Here is a 16,469-nt window from a genome sequence, read left to right on the forward strand (position 1 = left end):
GCCCATCAACTGCCTGCCTCCTTGCCTGCACAACTTCCTACCTGCCTCACCGCTTGCCAGCCCATTAACTTACTTGCCTACCAGCTCACCCATCAACCTGCCTGCCTCCCAGCCCATCACCTGCCGCCTCCCAGCCTATCCTGCTCTACCCGTTGCCTCCCAGCTCACCCATCAACCTGCCTGCCTCCTATCCCATCACCTGCCTGTCCATCAACCTAGCTACCTGCTTGCCCACCCATCCACCTACCTACCCTGCTGTCCCAGTTCTAGCCTCCAGTTCTACTTTCCTGCTCTATCCGTTGCCTAACACCTCAGTCACTACATATACACCTTTAAACACCTCAGTCACTACTCATGGCCCCTATACACATTCTCTTCCTTGCCCTGTCCCTCCCTAATCTTTTCCTCCCCATGCCGCTGTCTACCACAAGAACTCGCTGCCCATCTATGCCCTCTCCCGTCCTGCTCACTACTGCAACACCCTACCCACCACCCCAGTCCCTCACCACCTCACCATCTCTCCTATCCCCCTCCTCCTTCCTAGCTCTCAACCTTCAGCACTTCCTTCCTGCCATTAACCCATACCCATTCCTCCTAAGCGCATCCCGTCTTCGTCACCTTCATCGCCCTACCTCCCCCACCCTCCTCCGCACTCTCTTGCTCCTCCTGCTATCCGCAGGAGACATCAATCCCAATCCAGGTCCCCCACACCTGTCCTCGCCCTATCCATGCAAACGATTCCGGGATGTCTCCACTCTCATCTCTATCCCCCTCCTCCCCCCTCCCTCCCCTTCTCGTGTGCCCTGTGGAATGCCCGTTCAGTCTGTAACAAACTCTCCTTCACCCATGATCTGTTGATCTCCCATTCCCTTCAACTGCTCGCCCTAACTGAAACCTGGCTCACCCCCGATGACTCTGCCTCAGTCGCGGCCCTTTGCCATGGAGGTTATCTTTTCTCCCATACTCCCCGCCCAGTTGGCTGCGGAGGAAGAGTCGGGTTTCTACTTTCGCCCTCCTGTAGTTTTCAACCCCTCCTCCTACACTGCTTCTCATCCTTTGAAGTTCACTCCATCCGTCTATTCTACCCGCTGCCACTCAGAGTTGTGGTCATTTACTGCCCCCCCCCCCCCCCCCCCCCGAGAAGTCCTTCTCTTCCTTCCTTACCGACTTTGATGCCTGGCTCTCCGTTTTCCTTGAACCCTCATCTCCATCCCTCATTCTTGGAGACTTCAACATACACGCTGACGACCCAGCTGACTCTTATGCTTCTCAGTTCCTCACTCTGACATCCTCCTACAACCTCCAGCTGAGCTCCACCACACCTACCCACCAAACTGGCCATTGTCTTGACCTCGTCCTCTCCTCTACCTGCCCACCCTCCAACGTCTGTGCATCAGCTCTTCCTCTCTCTGATCATCACCTGATCACCTTCACACTTCATCACCCTCCCCCTCAGTCCCGCCCAACTCTAACCACTACTTTCAGGAATCTCCACACTGTCGACCCTCCCACCTTATCCTTTAGTATCTCTAATCTCATCCCTTCCATCATGTCCTCCGACTCTGTCGACAAGGCTGTCTTCTTACAATGTTACTCTTTCCTCTGCTCTGGACTCCCTTGCACCATCCACCTCCTGTCCTACAAAGCGTACTAATCCCCAACCCTGGATGACCCCTTGCATCCGATACCTTCGCTCCTGCACCCGATCTGCTGAACGCCTCTGGAGGAAATCTCGCACCCATACCGACTTCATTCATTACAAATTCATGTTATCCTCCTTCCAGTCTTCCCTATTCCTTGCCAAACAGGACTGTTACACCCAATTGACTAATTCTCTTGCCTCCAACCCTCGTCGCCTCTTCGCCACCCTTAACTCCCTCCTTAAAGTGTCCTCCGCTCCCACCCCCCACCCCCCTCACTATCTCCTCAATCACTGGCTGACTATTTTCGTGACAAGTTGCAGAAGATCAACCTTGAATTTACTACCAAGCCACTTCCTCCTCTTCACTCCCTCAACCAACCAACCCAGGCCGCCTTCTCCTCTTTTCCTAATATTACCGAGGAGGAAACCGCCCACCTTCTCTCCTCCTTGAAATGCACCACCTGTCCCTCTGATCCCATCCCCACCAACTTACTAAACACCATCTCTCCTACTGTCACCCCCCCCCCCCCCATCTGTCATATCCTCAATCTCTCTCTCTCCACTGTAACCGTCCCCGACACCTTCACACATGCTGTAGTCTCACCACTCCTCAAAAAATCATCACTAGACCCTACCTGTCCTTCCAACTACCGCCCCATCTCCCTCCTTCCCTTCCTCTCCAAGATACTTGAACGCGCCGTCCACAGCCGTTGCCTTGATTTTCTTTCCTCTCATGCCATCCTCTACACTCGACAGAAACAGCACTCAATAAAGTCTGTAATGACCTGTTCCTTGCCAAATCCAAAGGTCACTACTCCATCCTCATCCTCCTCGACCTGTCCGCCTCTTTTGACACTGTCAATCACAATTTACTCCTTACCACACTATCCTCATTTGGATTCCAGGGCTCTGTCCTCTCCTGGTTCTCCTCTTATCTCTCCCACATTACCTTCAGAATACTCTCTCATGGATCTTCCTCCACCCCCATCCTGCTCTCTGTTGGAGTTCCTCAAAGGTCTGTCCTTGGACCCCTTCTCTTGTCAATCTACACCTCTTCCCTGGGCTCCCTGATCTCATCTCATGGTTTCCAATATCATCTCTATGCTGGCGACACCCAGCTCTATTTCTCCACACCAGACATCACTGCGGAAACCCAGGCCAAAGTATCGGCCTGCTTATCTGACATTGCTACCTGGATGTCCAACCGCCACCTGAAACTGAACATGGCTAAGACCGAGCTTATTGTCTTTCCACCCAAACCCACTTCTCCTCTCCCTCCACTCTCTATCTTAGTCGATAACACCCTAATCCTCCCCGTCTCATCTGCCCGCAACCTCAGAGTCATCTTCGACTCCTCCCTCTCCTTCTCTGCACATATCCAACAGACAGCCAAGACCGGCTGCTTCTTTCTTTATAACATCAGCAAAATTCACCCCTTCCTCTCTGAGCACACCACCTGAACTCTCATCCACTGCCTCATTACCTTTCGCCTTGACTACTGTAACCTACTCCTCACTGGCCTCCCACTTAGCCATCTATCACCCCTTCAATCCGTTCAGAACTCTGCTGCGCATTTTATCTTCCGTCTGGACCGTTATATCACCCCTCTCCTCAAATCACTTAACTGGCTTCCGATCAGGTACCGCATACAGTTCAAGCTTCTCCTACTAACCTACAAATGCACTCGATCTGCAGCCCCTCATTACCTTTCAACCCTCATCTCCCCTTAAGTTCCTACCCGAAACCTCCACTCACAGGACAAATCCCTCCTCTCAGTACACTTCTCCACCACCGCCAACTCCAGGCTCCGCCCTTTCTGCCTCGCCTCTCCCTATGCTTGGAATAAACTCCCTGAGCCCATACGCCAAGCCCCCTCCCTACCCATCTTCAAATCCCTACTCAAAACCCACCTCTTCAATGTCGCATTCGGTACCTAACCGTTATACCTCTATTCAAGAAATCTAAACTGCCCCAACTTGACATTTCGTCCTTTAGATTGTAAGCTCCTTTGAGCAGGGACTATCCTTATTTGTAAAACTGTACAGCGCTGCGTAACCCGAGTAGCGCCTTAGAAATGTTAAGTAGTAGTAGCTAGTTTTCCATAGGATGTGAAAAAAATCAGCATAAGATCGCTGATAAATGCTGCTTATAAGGAACAGAATAACTTCTTGGCTTTAGCTACCGTGAGCACTTTTTTATTTTTATTTATTTATTTGTTTTTAAGTTGAGGCCATAATGCTCATAATGTTTCTATGACATAAACAGCCTTTTCATTTTCCCTGTACAAGACCTACAGTGAGATGCACAAAGCAGTGAGAAATTTTAGGATTTTGCAAACTTTTTTATGTACTGCACAGTGGTTATAGAGCTGATAATTTGTGTTAGTTTAAAAAATAGATGCAGATGGGCTATTCTGTATTCTTTACCTACCACATTTATAGTCTACATTACTCCAAAAGAATTTTACCTTCTAATGTACAAGTCTTCTGTGATTCACAGATTGATAACATTGAACTTTTAAGTAGTTTATTCTATCCCATAAATGGGCCATTTTACTAAGCCCTGGCAAAAAGTGGCCTGCAACAGTGTGAGCACATGTTATGGGTGTGCGCTGGGCCAGTTTTTGCTGCGTCCCAGAAAAAATTCATGAGGCCGGAAAATGGTTGTGCAGCAAAATAAAAACCAACGCGCTTTCATTTTCAGTCTGAGACCTTACCACCATCCATTGACTTAGCTGTAAGGTCTCATGCGCTACCCGGACGGTAGGCATTCAGCACGTGTCCACTGCTGTTTACCGCTGAGTAATTGCCACAAGTTAGAAAATAGACAGCTGAATACATCAGACACTTCAGTGGGTGACATAATCCAGTGATAACAACACAGACAGCTGCTCTCTAAAATAGAAAACATTTTCTACTGCGTGTTTTCTGTGCACACCAAATTCAGAATTACCACCTGGGGCATGCAGTAGCCAGGTGGTAATGCTGATTTGGCACACACTGGACATGTGTAGGCCCTTACATTCCTTTGTAAAAGGGCCTCAAAATAAATTAATGGTAAATAAGTCTATATTTTGCATGATTTATGTAAGATGATTATATGTTTTTACAGTTTACTAGTTTAAATAAACTTTTTCTGGTGTTGTGTGTAGAAAGAGCTTAGGGTCCAATGAGTTCCTAAAGTTATGTACTCAAGAGGTACATATTGTGAGCTGAACTTAATAACCTAAGGGCTCTGTTTACTAAGGTGCACTAGCATTTGTAGCATGCACTAATGCTAGAGACACCCATAGGAACATATGGGTGACTAGCATTAGTGTTTCTTATAAAAATACTAGCACACCTACAGCACAGCTTAGTAAATAGGGACCTCAGTTTTCAGTTGGAAAGTCAACTAAAACTTACAAATCTAAATTTTTTACACTATTTATTTGCATAAATTTAGGATACTAATTTAGGTGCCTAGCACTGGTGAATCTCCTATTTATTTTCTCTTTCTTTAAATCCAACCCTCTAGCCTTATTACAATCCTTTACTTAGGTGCATGTGGTAAATTTTCCAGGGGGCTAATTTAAGATCTGAACTCTGAGGGGGTCTTTTACAAAGGCACACTAGCGTTTTTAGCATGTGCTAAATTCTAGAGATACCCATATATTCTCTAGCGTTTAGCTTGTGTTTATTTTTAGTGCGTGCTAAAAACACTAGCACACCTTTGTAAAAGAACCCCTGAGTTAGGGGTATAACCTTCTGAATATTGACCTAATCTTGCTTCTTTTAGCTAAGATTGTCCTTTAGTATTTGAAACTTGAAAACCTATACATTAAGTATAGCAGGGACTGTCTTTCTTCTGTGTTTGTACAGCGCTGCGTACACTTTGTAGCGCTTTAGAAATGTTAAATAGTAGTAGTAGTATCATTTGTATTTTGTAAGATTTATTGATTTCTTAGGTCTGCTTGTGACTAGTAGTGGAACGTTGAAATTGGAATATGGGTATTTAAACTGATTTTATATGTTCAAATTTAATTTAACTGAAGACTCAAATTCACTGTAAGGATTCTTGTCTGACTTTTTGTAATATGTTGGTGCATATTAATGATCTATTGTTTTCTTGTGTTTGTAGGCAAACTCTACTTCTTCTCTGATGGAATTCTGTTTCTTCATCTCCAACATGGGAGCATAACAATTTCAAAGAATCATATAAATTCCATCAAATTCTATGATGGGGTAGGTCAATTATTAGAAATCAGTCTCAACTTTTCACTTAAAATATCTGTACATAAATTAGCAAAAAGTACAGTGGTGGAAATAAGTATTTGATCCCTTGCTGATTTTGTAAGTTTGCCCACTGACAAAGACATGAGCAGCCCATAATTGAAGGGTAGGTTATTGGTAACAGTGAGAGATAGCACATCACAAATTAAATCCGGAAAATCACATTGTGGAAAGTATATGAATTTATTTGCATTCTGCAGAGGGAAATAAGTATTTAATCCCTCTGGCAAACAAGACCTAATACTTGGTGGCAAAACCCTTGTTGGAAAGCACAGCAGTCAGATGTCTTCTGTAGTTGATGATGAGGTTTGCACACATGTCAGGAGGAATTTTGGTCCACTCCTCTTTGCAGATCATCTCTAAATCATTAAGAGTTCTGGGCTGTCGCTTGGCAACTCGCAGCTTCAGCTCCCTCCATAAGTTTTCAATGGGATTAAGGTCTGGTGACTGGCTAGGCCACTCCATGACCCTAATGTGCTTCTTCCTGAGCCACTCCTTTGTTGCCTTGGCTGTATGTTTTGGGTCATTGTCGTTCTGGAAGACCCAGCCACGACCCATTTTTAAGGCCCTGGCAGAGGGAAGGAGGTTGTCACTCAGAATTGTACGGTACATGGCCCCATCCATTCTCCCATTGATGCGGTGAAGTAGTCCTGTGCCCTTAGCAGAGAAACACCCCCAAAACATAACATTTCCACCTCCATGCTTGACAGTGGGGACGGTGTTCTTTGGGTCATAGGCAGCATTTCTCTTCCTCCAAACACGGCGAGTTGAGTTCATGCCAAAGAGCTCAATTTTTGTCTCATCTGACCACAGCACCTTCTCCCAATCACTCTCGGCATCATCCAGGTGTTCACTGGCAAACTTCAGACGGGCCGTCACATGTGCCTTCCGGAGCAGGGGGACCTTGCGGGCACTGCAGGATTGCAATCCGTTATGTCGTAATGTGTTACCAATGGTTTTCGTGGTGACAGTGGTCCCAGCTGCCTTGAGATCATTGACAAGTTCCCCCCTTGTAGTTGTAGGCTGATTTCTAACCTTCCTCATGATCAAGGATACCCCACGAGGTGAGATTTTGCGTGGAGCCCCAGATCTTTGTCGATTGACAGTCATTTTGTACTTCTTCCATTTTCTTACTATGGCACCAACAGTTGTCTCCTTCTCGCCCAGCGTCTTACTGATGGTTTTGTAGCCCATTCCAGCCTTGTGCAGGTGTATGATCTTGTCCCTGACATCCTTAGACAGCTCCTTGCTCTTGGCCATTTTGTAGAGGTTAGAGTCTGACTGATTCACTGAGTCTGTGGACAGGTGTCTTTCATACAGGTGACCATTGCCGACAGCTGTCTGTCATGCAGGTAACGAGTTGATTTGGAGCATCTACCTGGTCTGTAGGGGCCAGATCTCTTACTGGTTGGTGGGGGATCAAATACTTATTTCCCTCTGCAGAATGCAAATAAATTCATATACTTTCCACAATGTGATTTTCCGGATTTAATTTGTGATGTGCTATCTCTCACTGTTACCAATAACCTACCCTTCAATTATGGGCTGCTCATGTCTTTGTCAGTGGGCAAACTTACAAAATCAGCAAGGGATCAAATGCTTATTTCCACCACTGTATATGTCTGCCAACATTTGTGGCATTAATATTTTGTTACATGTCTAAGTCAAGGTTGAGTCTATTTTGTACTAGAGAATGATGTGATTTCTGTTTAGTTAAGATATTAAATATAACCGCACACAAATCAATATTCTTAATGGGATATTCGTTTTTCAAATTTATTTTTCCAGTAGCCTAATGGTTAGTGCAGTGGACTTTGATCCTGGGGAACTGAGTTTGATGCCCACTGCAGCTCCTTGTGACTCTGGGCAAGTCACTTAACCCTCCATTGCCGCTGGTACAAATAAGTACCTGAATATATGTAAACCGCTTTGAATGTAGTTGCAAAAACCACAGGAAGGTGGTATATCAAGTCCCATTTCCCTTTCCTGATAAGTTTTTGTTGAAGTTCTGAAATGTGGACTATTTTGATATGTTATACATGAAACATGCTGTTCTGAATATTGTTTGAGGTGCTGAGGTGATCTGGATACTATATAAACAGGAAGTAATTTTATATAACATTGTTTTCATGCATATATTCCAGTATACATGGGTAGAAAGCCTCTACCCCACATGTAAAATTAGATGCCATGGCAAAATCATATGTTTTTGTATTTGTGTGATTGGTGTAGGATTCAGTTCTCACAGCTTTGTTCAGTTAGATAAAAAAATGGTCCCTTTCTTAAGGTAAATTCCACTTACTAACCCATCTTTGAAACTTGAAACCTTTCCCCAATTCTCCCCAAATCCTTTTGATCCTTTCTGTCTATCTTGATTAGATTGTGAACTCCTCAGAGTAGAGTCCCTTAAGTATGTGTACACTACCACATAGACCTTGTAGCACTGTACAAAGTTTTAGTAGTAGTAGTTGGTTAGTTCATATACATTGACAAAGTGGAATTGATTCCAGTGAATTCAAATAATCAGAAAAGGAAAACAAATATTCTTTGTTTTGTTTGCTTATTATATATATGGCAGTGGCATAGAGAATTGTAGAGCAATAGTTTCAATACTATCATAAGTAAAGATCTGGAAAACACAAGAACAGTCTATGCTTCAACTGAATTTTAAAAGAACAAAGGATACTTTCCTTATCTGCATTCTCCTTTATTCTGGATTGTCTGACCCTCTGGAGCTTTTTCAGGTTATTTCAGCACACTGCCCTTCCTTCTATTGTTTAATTTTAAGCCACTCACTTTCATAAAACTGTGACTATTTTTGGTGACTGCTTATCAGTTTCTAAATCTATGCCATATTGTTTCAAACATAGCCTTAAAGGACAATATTTTTGTTTTACCTCAGCATAAAACTGAGAATAAACTTGTTAGTCACATCAAGAAAAAGTATAATGTATTTGTATTATGCGAGTCCTAGTCTGTTGTACATAGTTACAGCAATTGATTTAAACAAGTTGGGGAAGCAATTGGAGCATGGCTTATGAAACTCTCTCTATCTTCTCTTTGTATGTCTGTATCTCTCTCTCTCTCTCTGTATCTGTGGAGTCTGTGTGGAGGGGAGACGTGGTTTGAATGGATTGTAACAGGTTAAAAAAAATATTTATGCAATTTTACAAACTTAGGGGTCCGTTTACTAAGCCATGCTAAAAGTGACCGGTAGGTTTAGCATGTGGTTTTCCCATGCACCACTTTTAGTACAGTGGTAAAATGACCACATTTTCCTTTTTTCCCTTAATTTCCCAGTTAACGCATGGCCATTAACGATGGAGGCCTTACCACCATCTTTTTTGTAGGTGCCAACCACCATCTATTTTGTAGGCGCTAAGGGCTCCCGCTTTAACCCAGTGCTAATCAGTTGGCACGCGGCAACACCCCTGTGCTAACCTATAAGCGCAGGGAACGCCTATTCTCCCCCCATAAACATGCTCCCTGCGCTAATATATAAAACCTATTAGCGCATGGCAATCAGGGAACTACTGGTGTCCCATGGTAGTGCTTTTCTGAGCACGTTAGCTATATGCTAGTTACCAGTGCTTAGCAAAAGGACCCCTAAGTAATACACTTGTACAGAAAAGCAGTGTCAATATACTAAACAAGAAACAGCCAAACATTTAAACCAGCAGTTCTCAGTTCCACAGCGTTGGACCTCAAGATTAGGTAAAGGGAAATAAAAAGTAAAGTAGATAGGAAATACACTTACATGCAGTTTCATATTCTTCTACAGTTAGCTCACATTACAGTATGAATCATTCAGTCAGACTAACAATATCTCAGCTGATGCCTGGCTAGAGTAAATAAAAATAGAGAGATGAAAATGGGAACTTCAGCATTGAAAGAAGTTTCCAATTCCAGAGCTCCCAGGTGCAGCAGTAAAACTGTTTTAAGTCTCTTCTGTGCATACCTAGATACAGCTGGCAAAGTTCTCACTTTTACAATTGGGAAAAAGTCTATCTGTCTTCTTGAAAGGTGTCTTAAGGAGCCACTCTTTATCTGATGACAAAGCCAATGTTGCAACCATAGTAGATGGAACCACAGAATCTGAATCAGAACTCTCCAAAATAGCTGGAACATCTAGAACATCCATTCCAAATTTTTCTCTCTGTAATTAAGAATACTTCTTTCTAGGTGGTAGATAATACAACAATATAAAAGGAGGTAAATTAGGAGCAGGGATCTCTAATACTTTCAATAAATATCTTCTCAAAATTTCCTGAGCTAACATAGATGACTATGGAAAATTCAAGAATCTCAAATTACAATATCTAGTATAATTCTCAAAATGCTGTGCCTGCAATCTCAAATTGGATGTCTTTAACTAAAATGTTCTGTAATTGAGAGGACTCAAATTCTTCTCCACAATTTTGACCCGTTGGACCACTTGAATTATCTGCTAAAAATCATTTCACCTTTTTCTCCAACAGTATTATATTAGAGGATTACAATTGAAGTTGTGGCACAATAGGTTTCTCAAGATGTATTACGTCCCATATTGCATCAAGGGCCACAGAGGCTGGACAAGATAACAAAGAAGCAGATAATTGTAACTTACCAAGTCAGTTAGGCACAGTGTTCACCAGTGAGTCAACCAAAGTTGCAGGCTGCCCAGGTCTAGAGAGGCCACCAATCACACCTCCACAGAGAGCTCCTTGCCATCCTCCATCACACCCCTCTCACCACAAAAACCTCTGCAGCCTTAGGGTCTCTATGGGCTTCGGAAACAGCTGGGTGTGTGAGTTTGCGGATGTGGGGTGTCGTGTGAGGATCCGAGCTCAAACTGACATCATGCACAGAAGAGCCTATGGAGGTTCCCATCTCTCGTGGCTGCTCCAGTGGGCCCATTGATCCTGAATTGGAAACTACAACATAGGCTACAGATTAATCAGTAGGACCTTGCACTGGCAGGGCTTTAATCTGAGAGGGCTGCCCTTCCCAACTTCTGAGAGGAGGGGGGTTCCCTTAGGTTAGTGGTGCTTAATGTCAGTCTTCAGAAGGCCACAACCCATTTGGATTTTCAGAAGTTCCATAATGAATATACGTACAGTGGAGGCAGTGCATGCAAAAAGATCTCACTCATGTTCATTGGGGGAAATCCTGAAAACCTGCAGCCCTTGAGGACTGACATTGAACATCTGTGCCCTTAGATGCTCCAGACTGGGGGGTGGTGACCACTAGTGTAGACCTTCCAGGACTGGAGAGACCACTATATTGTCCAGTGGCAGTGGTCAACTCTGGACCTGTTGTGGACTATCATTTGGTAAGCTAGAGACATTCGCTTGGTGCAGCTTCAGTTGCTCCCACTAGTCTGAGAGAAAACTATTATGGGTGATGTCTGAGAATGCAACCTCAGTAGCCTGCGTCAACAAGCCAAGGAATATCTGGGAGTGCCGCATTATTGTGACAGCTCAGCTAGTTTTGCAGCTGAGTGGAGCTCAACCTAGTAGCAGTTTCAGTAGTACTCATTGTGGAAATGGTAGATTATTCAGATGGACCTTCTCGGTAGGCAGTCTTTGGATCCTGGGGAGTAGGAGTTGAGCCCCCTCAGCCTTCCAGTTATTACTGGAGTGATGGGAGTCTCCACTCTTGGATTTGAATGTGATTCAGCAGAATGTGAAATATCCACTCTTTTTCAGTTGCAGGAGGGAAGTAGTCTCTGTGGACATACTCATTGTTCCAGACCTGGCCAACACATAAACCCCTGTACATCTTCCAACTGTGGCCTCTGATCAAGCATCTCCTTCGAAAGATTGAACTTCACCCCAATCTAGTCATTTTGGTGATTCCAGTTTGGCCCTGGTATGTTGATCGGATCCAGTTGTAGGCAAAACTTCCACTCCCAAGGGGTCAAGATGTTCTAAGGCAAGGGCTTATCATGATGGAAGACCTTGATCACTTTTGCTTATGGCTTAGCCCTTGAGAGACAGTATCTGAAGCCCAAAGGTTATTTAATGTCAGTTATAGCTACTCTATATTATTAGCATATGTCCACTTAGGACATATGCTAATGTGTTTGAAAGTTATTGTTTGGAGCATGGATTGTCTCCCTTGCATATGGAATTAACCTTTATCTTGGCATTTTTGCAAGGAAGAGTTGATCAAGGTCTGGCCCTTAACTGTCTTAAGATGCATGTGACCATTTTTTCATGGTTCAGAGATAAGTTCATGTGGACCCGTTGGCATCACATCCAGATGTATGATTTTTGTGGGTCATTAAACATATTCCTTCGCCGTTGGAGCAATAGGATCTCAACTTGATACACTGTCTCTTGATTTAAGCTTGCTTTTGAGCCCTTGAGCAAAGTCCCTCTTAGGGATCTTTACTTTAAGAACATTTTCTTCAAGCTATTTGCTTGGCCAGGCAAATGTCTGAGCTTCAGGCCCTTTCTTTTAGGGTTTTTTATAGGTATCCTTATCTATACTTCACAGCTCTTTTTCTGCCGTCATCTACTATGTTACTATGTTACAGCTGACTCTGTTTCTACTTGCAATGCATTTTCCTTATTTGCTGCTTTCCATGTGAATCAGATGGCTTCTCTTTTGATATTTACAAGATATCAACAAATACAAGAACACACATCCTACAGAACAAGAGGTCAAGTAGACATGAAAACATTCTGGCAACATATAACAATGAATGGACAGCACAAACAGACTCCATATACTACCTCATGGAATGGGATAAAAGATGCAAATGCATACTAGATGAAATAGCACCCTTAAGAACAAGATCTTCACGTAAGCATAACTCGATACCATGGTTTAACGATGAACTGAAAAAGCTAAAAATGCAATCCAGAAAACTCGAACGAGCATGGAAAAAAACAAAAGATGTACACACACTCAACACATGGAAACAATCACAAAGAAAGTACAAATACGCTATAAGAAAACAGCAGGGTAACCAATCTGCAAACTCCAAGATGGAAAACAGACAAAGCAGATATGTATATGAAAAAAAAACAGTATTTAATGGAAATTCGATGAAAGATCATACTATAAAATTAAAATAGGGACAGATTACAAAGACACAAAGAAATTATACCAACTCGTGAACAAACTCCTAGACACCAACCTGGTCACTACATCGAATACAGACATCCCATCTGCAGATAAACTTGCCAAATATTTAAATGAAAAAATTGTAAACCTACGCTGCAATCTACCTCAGGACAACACTGACATCGAAAATTTCCTAAATGAGTTGGACCCAACCATTGGAGAATACCCGGCTGACCGAACTTGGCTAAATTTTGCCCTCCTCACCATTGATACAGTTGCACGGGCGATCAGCAGGTTCTCCAACACTCACTGTAAACTAGATACCTGCCCCATCTACCTAATGAAATCTGCTCCTGACTTGCTACATAGTAGACCTCACATCCCACCTAAATTACATGCTACAGCAAGGTCTCTTCCCTAAGGAAAATGGCAATATCCTAATCACCCCGATACCAAAAGACACCAAGAAAAAAAACAAATGAAATCACTAACTACCATCCAGTAGCATCCATTGTGTTGTCAGTCAAACTGATGGAAAGCATGGTAGCCAAACAACTTACAGATTATATAAACAAATTCTCAATATTACATGAATCAGTCAGGTTTTCACCCCTCCACAGCACAGAAACAGTACTACTCAATCTCCTAGCCAAATTCAAGCAGGAAATAGCAATAGACAAAAACATCCTCCTCCTCCAATTCGACATGTCTAGTGCATTCGACATGGTAAACCACAATATATTAATAAGATTACTAGATAAGTTCGGGATCGGTGGAAACATACTAAGCTGGCTCAAGGGTTTCCTAACCACAAGAAGATATCAAGTAAAATCAAACTCAAACATATCATCACCGTGGAAAACAGACTGCGGAGTACCACAAGGATCACCACTATCACCGATCCTCTTCAACCTAATAATGACCCCACTAGCCAAGTCCTTATCCAACCAAGGCCTTAACCCCTTCATCTATGCAGACGATGTCACAATATACATTCTGTACAAATCTAAACTGACTGAAATCACCAACGAAATCAAGATCAGCATGATACAACAATGATAAAGTAATACAATCCTACAAATCAAAAATCATTATATATCTCCAAAAAAACTAAATTATTGAATAAACATAAGACAATTGTAAAACCTTCCTGAACTGTCGGTTCTGGTTGCTACCACCTACTTATATTGAATAAACATTTGAAACACATCTCACAGTAAATTATCCAGTCCACACACAGTTTACATACATTCAGACTTTTAACTGGTTCATCAAATAAATGAACGGTGAATATTGTAACCATCGCTGATTTGGTAATGTCCTTCTAAAAAGGAAACTGTTGAAAATGTTAGCAAACCCGTTGACTGCGTTAGTAAAAATAAACCAGTCATTTAAACTCCAACTAGCATCAGATGCCTTTGTCCTACATTGGGGAACAAGCTTTCAGTTTGCTTATCCTTCCATACCTCTAGTAGGGAAGACTTTGCTGAAACTCAAGCAAGACCGCGGAACCATGATCTTGATTGCACCTTTCTGGCCATGTCAGATTTGGTTCCCTCTTCTTCTGGAGTTGTCCTTCAAAGAACCGTGGAGATTGGAGTGTTTTCCAACCCTTATCACTCAGAACAAGAGGTCGCTTCTACATCCTAATCTCCAGTCTCAGGCTCTCATGGTTGAGAACTTAAAATTCACTTCCTTGGCTCTTTCAGAGGTTGTCTCCCAAGTCTTGCTTCCAGGAAAGATTCCACAAAGAGGTGTTACTCTTTCAAATGGAGGAGGTTTGCTGTCTGGTGTGACTGCAAGGCCCTAGATCCTTTTTCTTGCCCTACACAGACCCTGCTTGAATACCTTCTACACTTATCAGAGTCTGGTCTCAAGACCAACTCCGTAAGGGTTCACCTCAGTGCAATTAGTGCTTATCATCAATGTGTAGAGGGTAAGCCTATCTCTAGACAGCCTTTAGTTGTTCGCTTCATGAGAGGTTTGCTTTTGTCAAAGCCCCCTGTCAAACCTCTGCCAGTGTCATGGGATCTCAACGTCGTTCTCACCCAGCGAATGAAAGCTTCTTTCGAGCCACTAAATTCCTGCCATCTGAAGTACTTGACCTGGAAGGTCATTTTCTTGGTGGCTGTTACTTCAGCTCCTAGGGTCCGGGAGCTTCAGGCCTTAGTAGCGGATGCACCTTATACTAAGTTTCAACACAACAGAGTAGTCCTCTGCACGCACCCTATGTTTCTGCCGAAGGTGGTGTCGGAGTTCCATCTAAACCAGTTGATTGTCTTGCCAACATTTTTTCCATGTCCTCATGCCCTCCCTGGCGAAAGCAGCTGGCACACCTTGGACTGTGCCTACAAATGCACTCAGTCTGCCGCCCCTCATTACCTTTCTACCCTCATTTCCCCTTACGTTCCCACCCGAAACCTCCGTTCACAGGACAAATCCCTCCTCTCTGTACCCTTCTCCACCACCGCCAACTCCAGGCTCCGCTCATTCTGCCTCACCTCACCCTATGCTTGGAACAACCTTCCTGAGCCCATACACCAAGCCCCCTCCCTGCCCATCTTCAAATCTCTGCTTAAAACCCACCTCTTCATTGCTGCGTTCGGCACCTAACTCTTACTGTTCAGTAAATCCAGACTGCCCCAATTTGACCGTTCACTTGTCTACTAGATTGTAAGCTCTTTTGAGCAGGGACTGTCCTTCTATGTAAATTGTACAGCGCTGCGTAACCCTAGTAGCGCTTTAGAAATGTTAAGTAGTAGTAGAGCTCACCATTTGTCCGGTATCCAGTACAGGGATCATAGCCGCAGGACCACACAGATCATTCAACCATGCTGCTCTGTCTCTGCTGTTTAGTCTCGTCATGACCAAATGTTTTGCCACAGAGGCATTCTCAGGAGACTAAAACTAAAAACTATATGCAAACACACTCTAGTAACATACATACCATTCTAATACAAATGTTACATCTAAATAACAGTATTACATACTTGCAACTGTACAGCAAATTTTAGATCACTGTGATAGCAGGAATTCCTGCTGTGGAACGCCCAGAAAACAAAGGCCAATCATCTGATCATCTAACATTTAGGTAATGTCTTACTCCTCAGCCCTTTCAATTTCTCTAGTAAGACCTCTAGGTTCAACTGTATTCCAGCTATAAATCATTTTCTGTTCCTACTGAATCAGCGTAGTTAAGTCACCTCCTCGTTCAGCACTGATTTGTTGCAACATCACAAACTGCAGATCTTCAATGTTGTGCTGCATCCGATGCCAGTGCTCAACGAGGGGTGCATCATCTCTATTTAATCGCATATTGAGCTATTCTGTGTTTTACAAGCTTCTTTGTTTGACTCAAATATCACTTATTGTAAGGACAACAGATTCCACAGACTACTTGATTTGAGGAGCAATCAGTTTGTTGTAAGAATTTATATGTTCTACCAGTTTTAGGATTCACGACCTCTTGTGTAACTAGTGCAAATCTACAGTATACACAATGT

The 16,469-nt window shown here is 43.3% G+C and overlaps 1 protein-coding gene across 1 annotated transcript in view; it reads left to right on the forward strand.

The window, feature by feature from the left end:
• C2H20orf194 (chromosome 2 C20orf194 homolog) overlaps nucleotides 1-16,469 on the forward strand; it is a 441,211-nt gene that overhangs the window by 281,434 nt on the left and 143,308 nt on the right. The window contains exon 21 of the mRNA XM_030190991.1: nucleotides 5,762-5,865. Within this exon, the coding sequence (XP_030046851.1) occupies nucleotides 5,762-5,865 (104 nt within the window). The remainder of the gene's footprint in view (nucleotides 1-5,761; nucleotides 5,866-16,469) is intronic.

This window comes from Microcaecilia unicolor, chromosome 2 (genome assembly GCF_901765095.1).
Source record: "Microcaecilia unicolor chromosome 2, aMicUni1.1, whole genome shotgun sequence".
Lineage (NCBI taxonomy): Eukaryota > Metazoa > Chordata > Amphibia > Gymnophiona > Siphonopidae > Microcaecilia > Microcaecilia unicolor.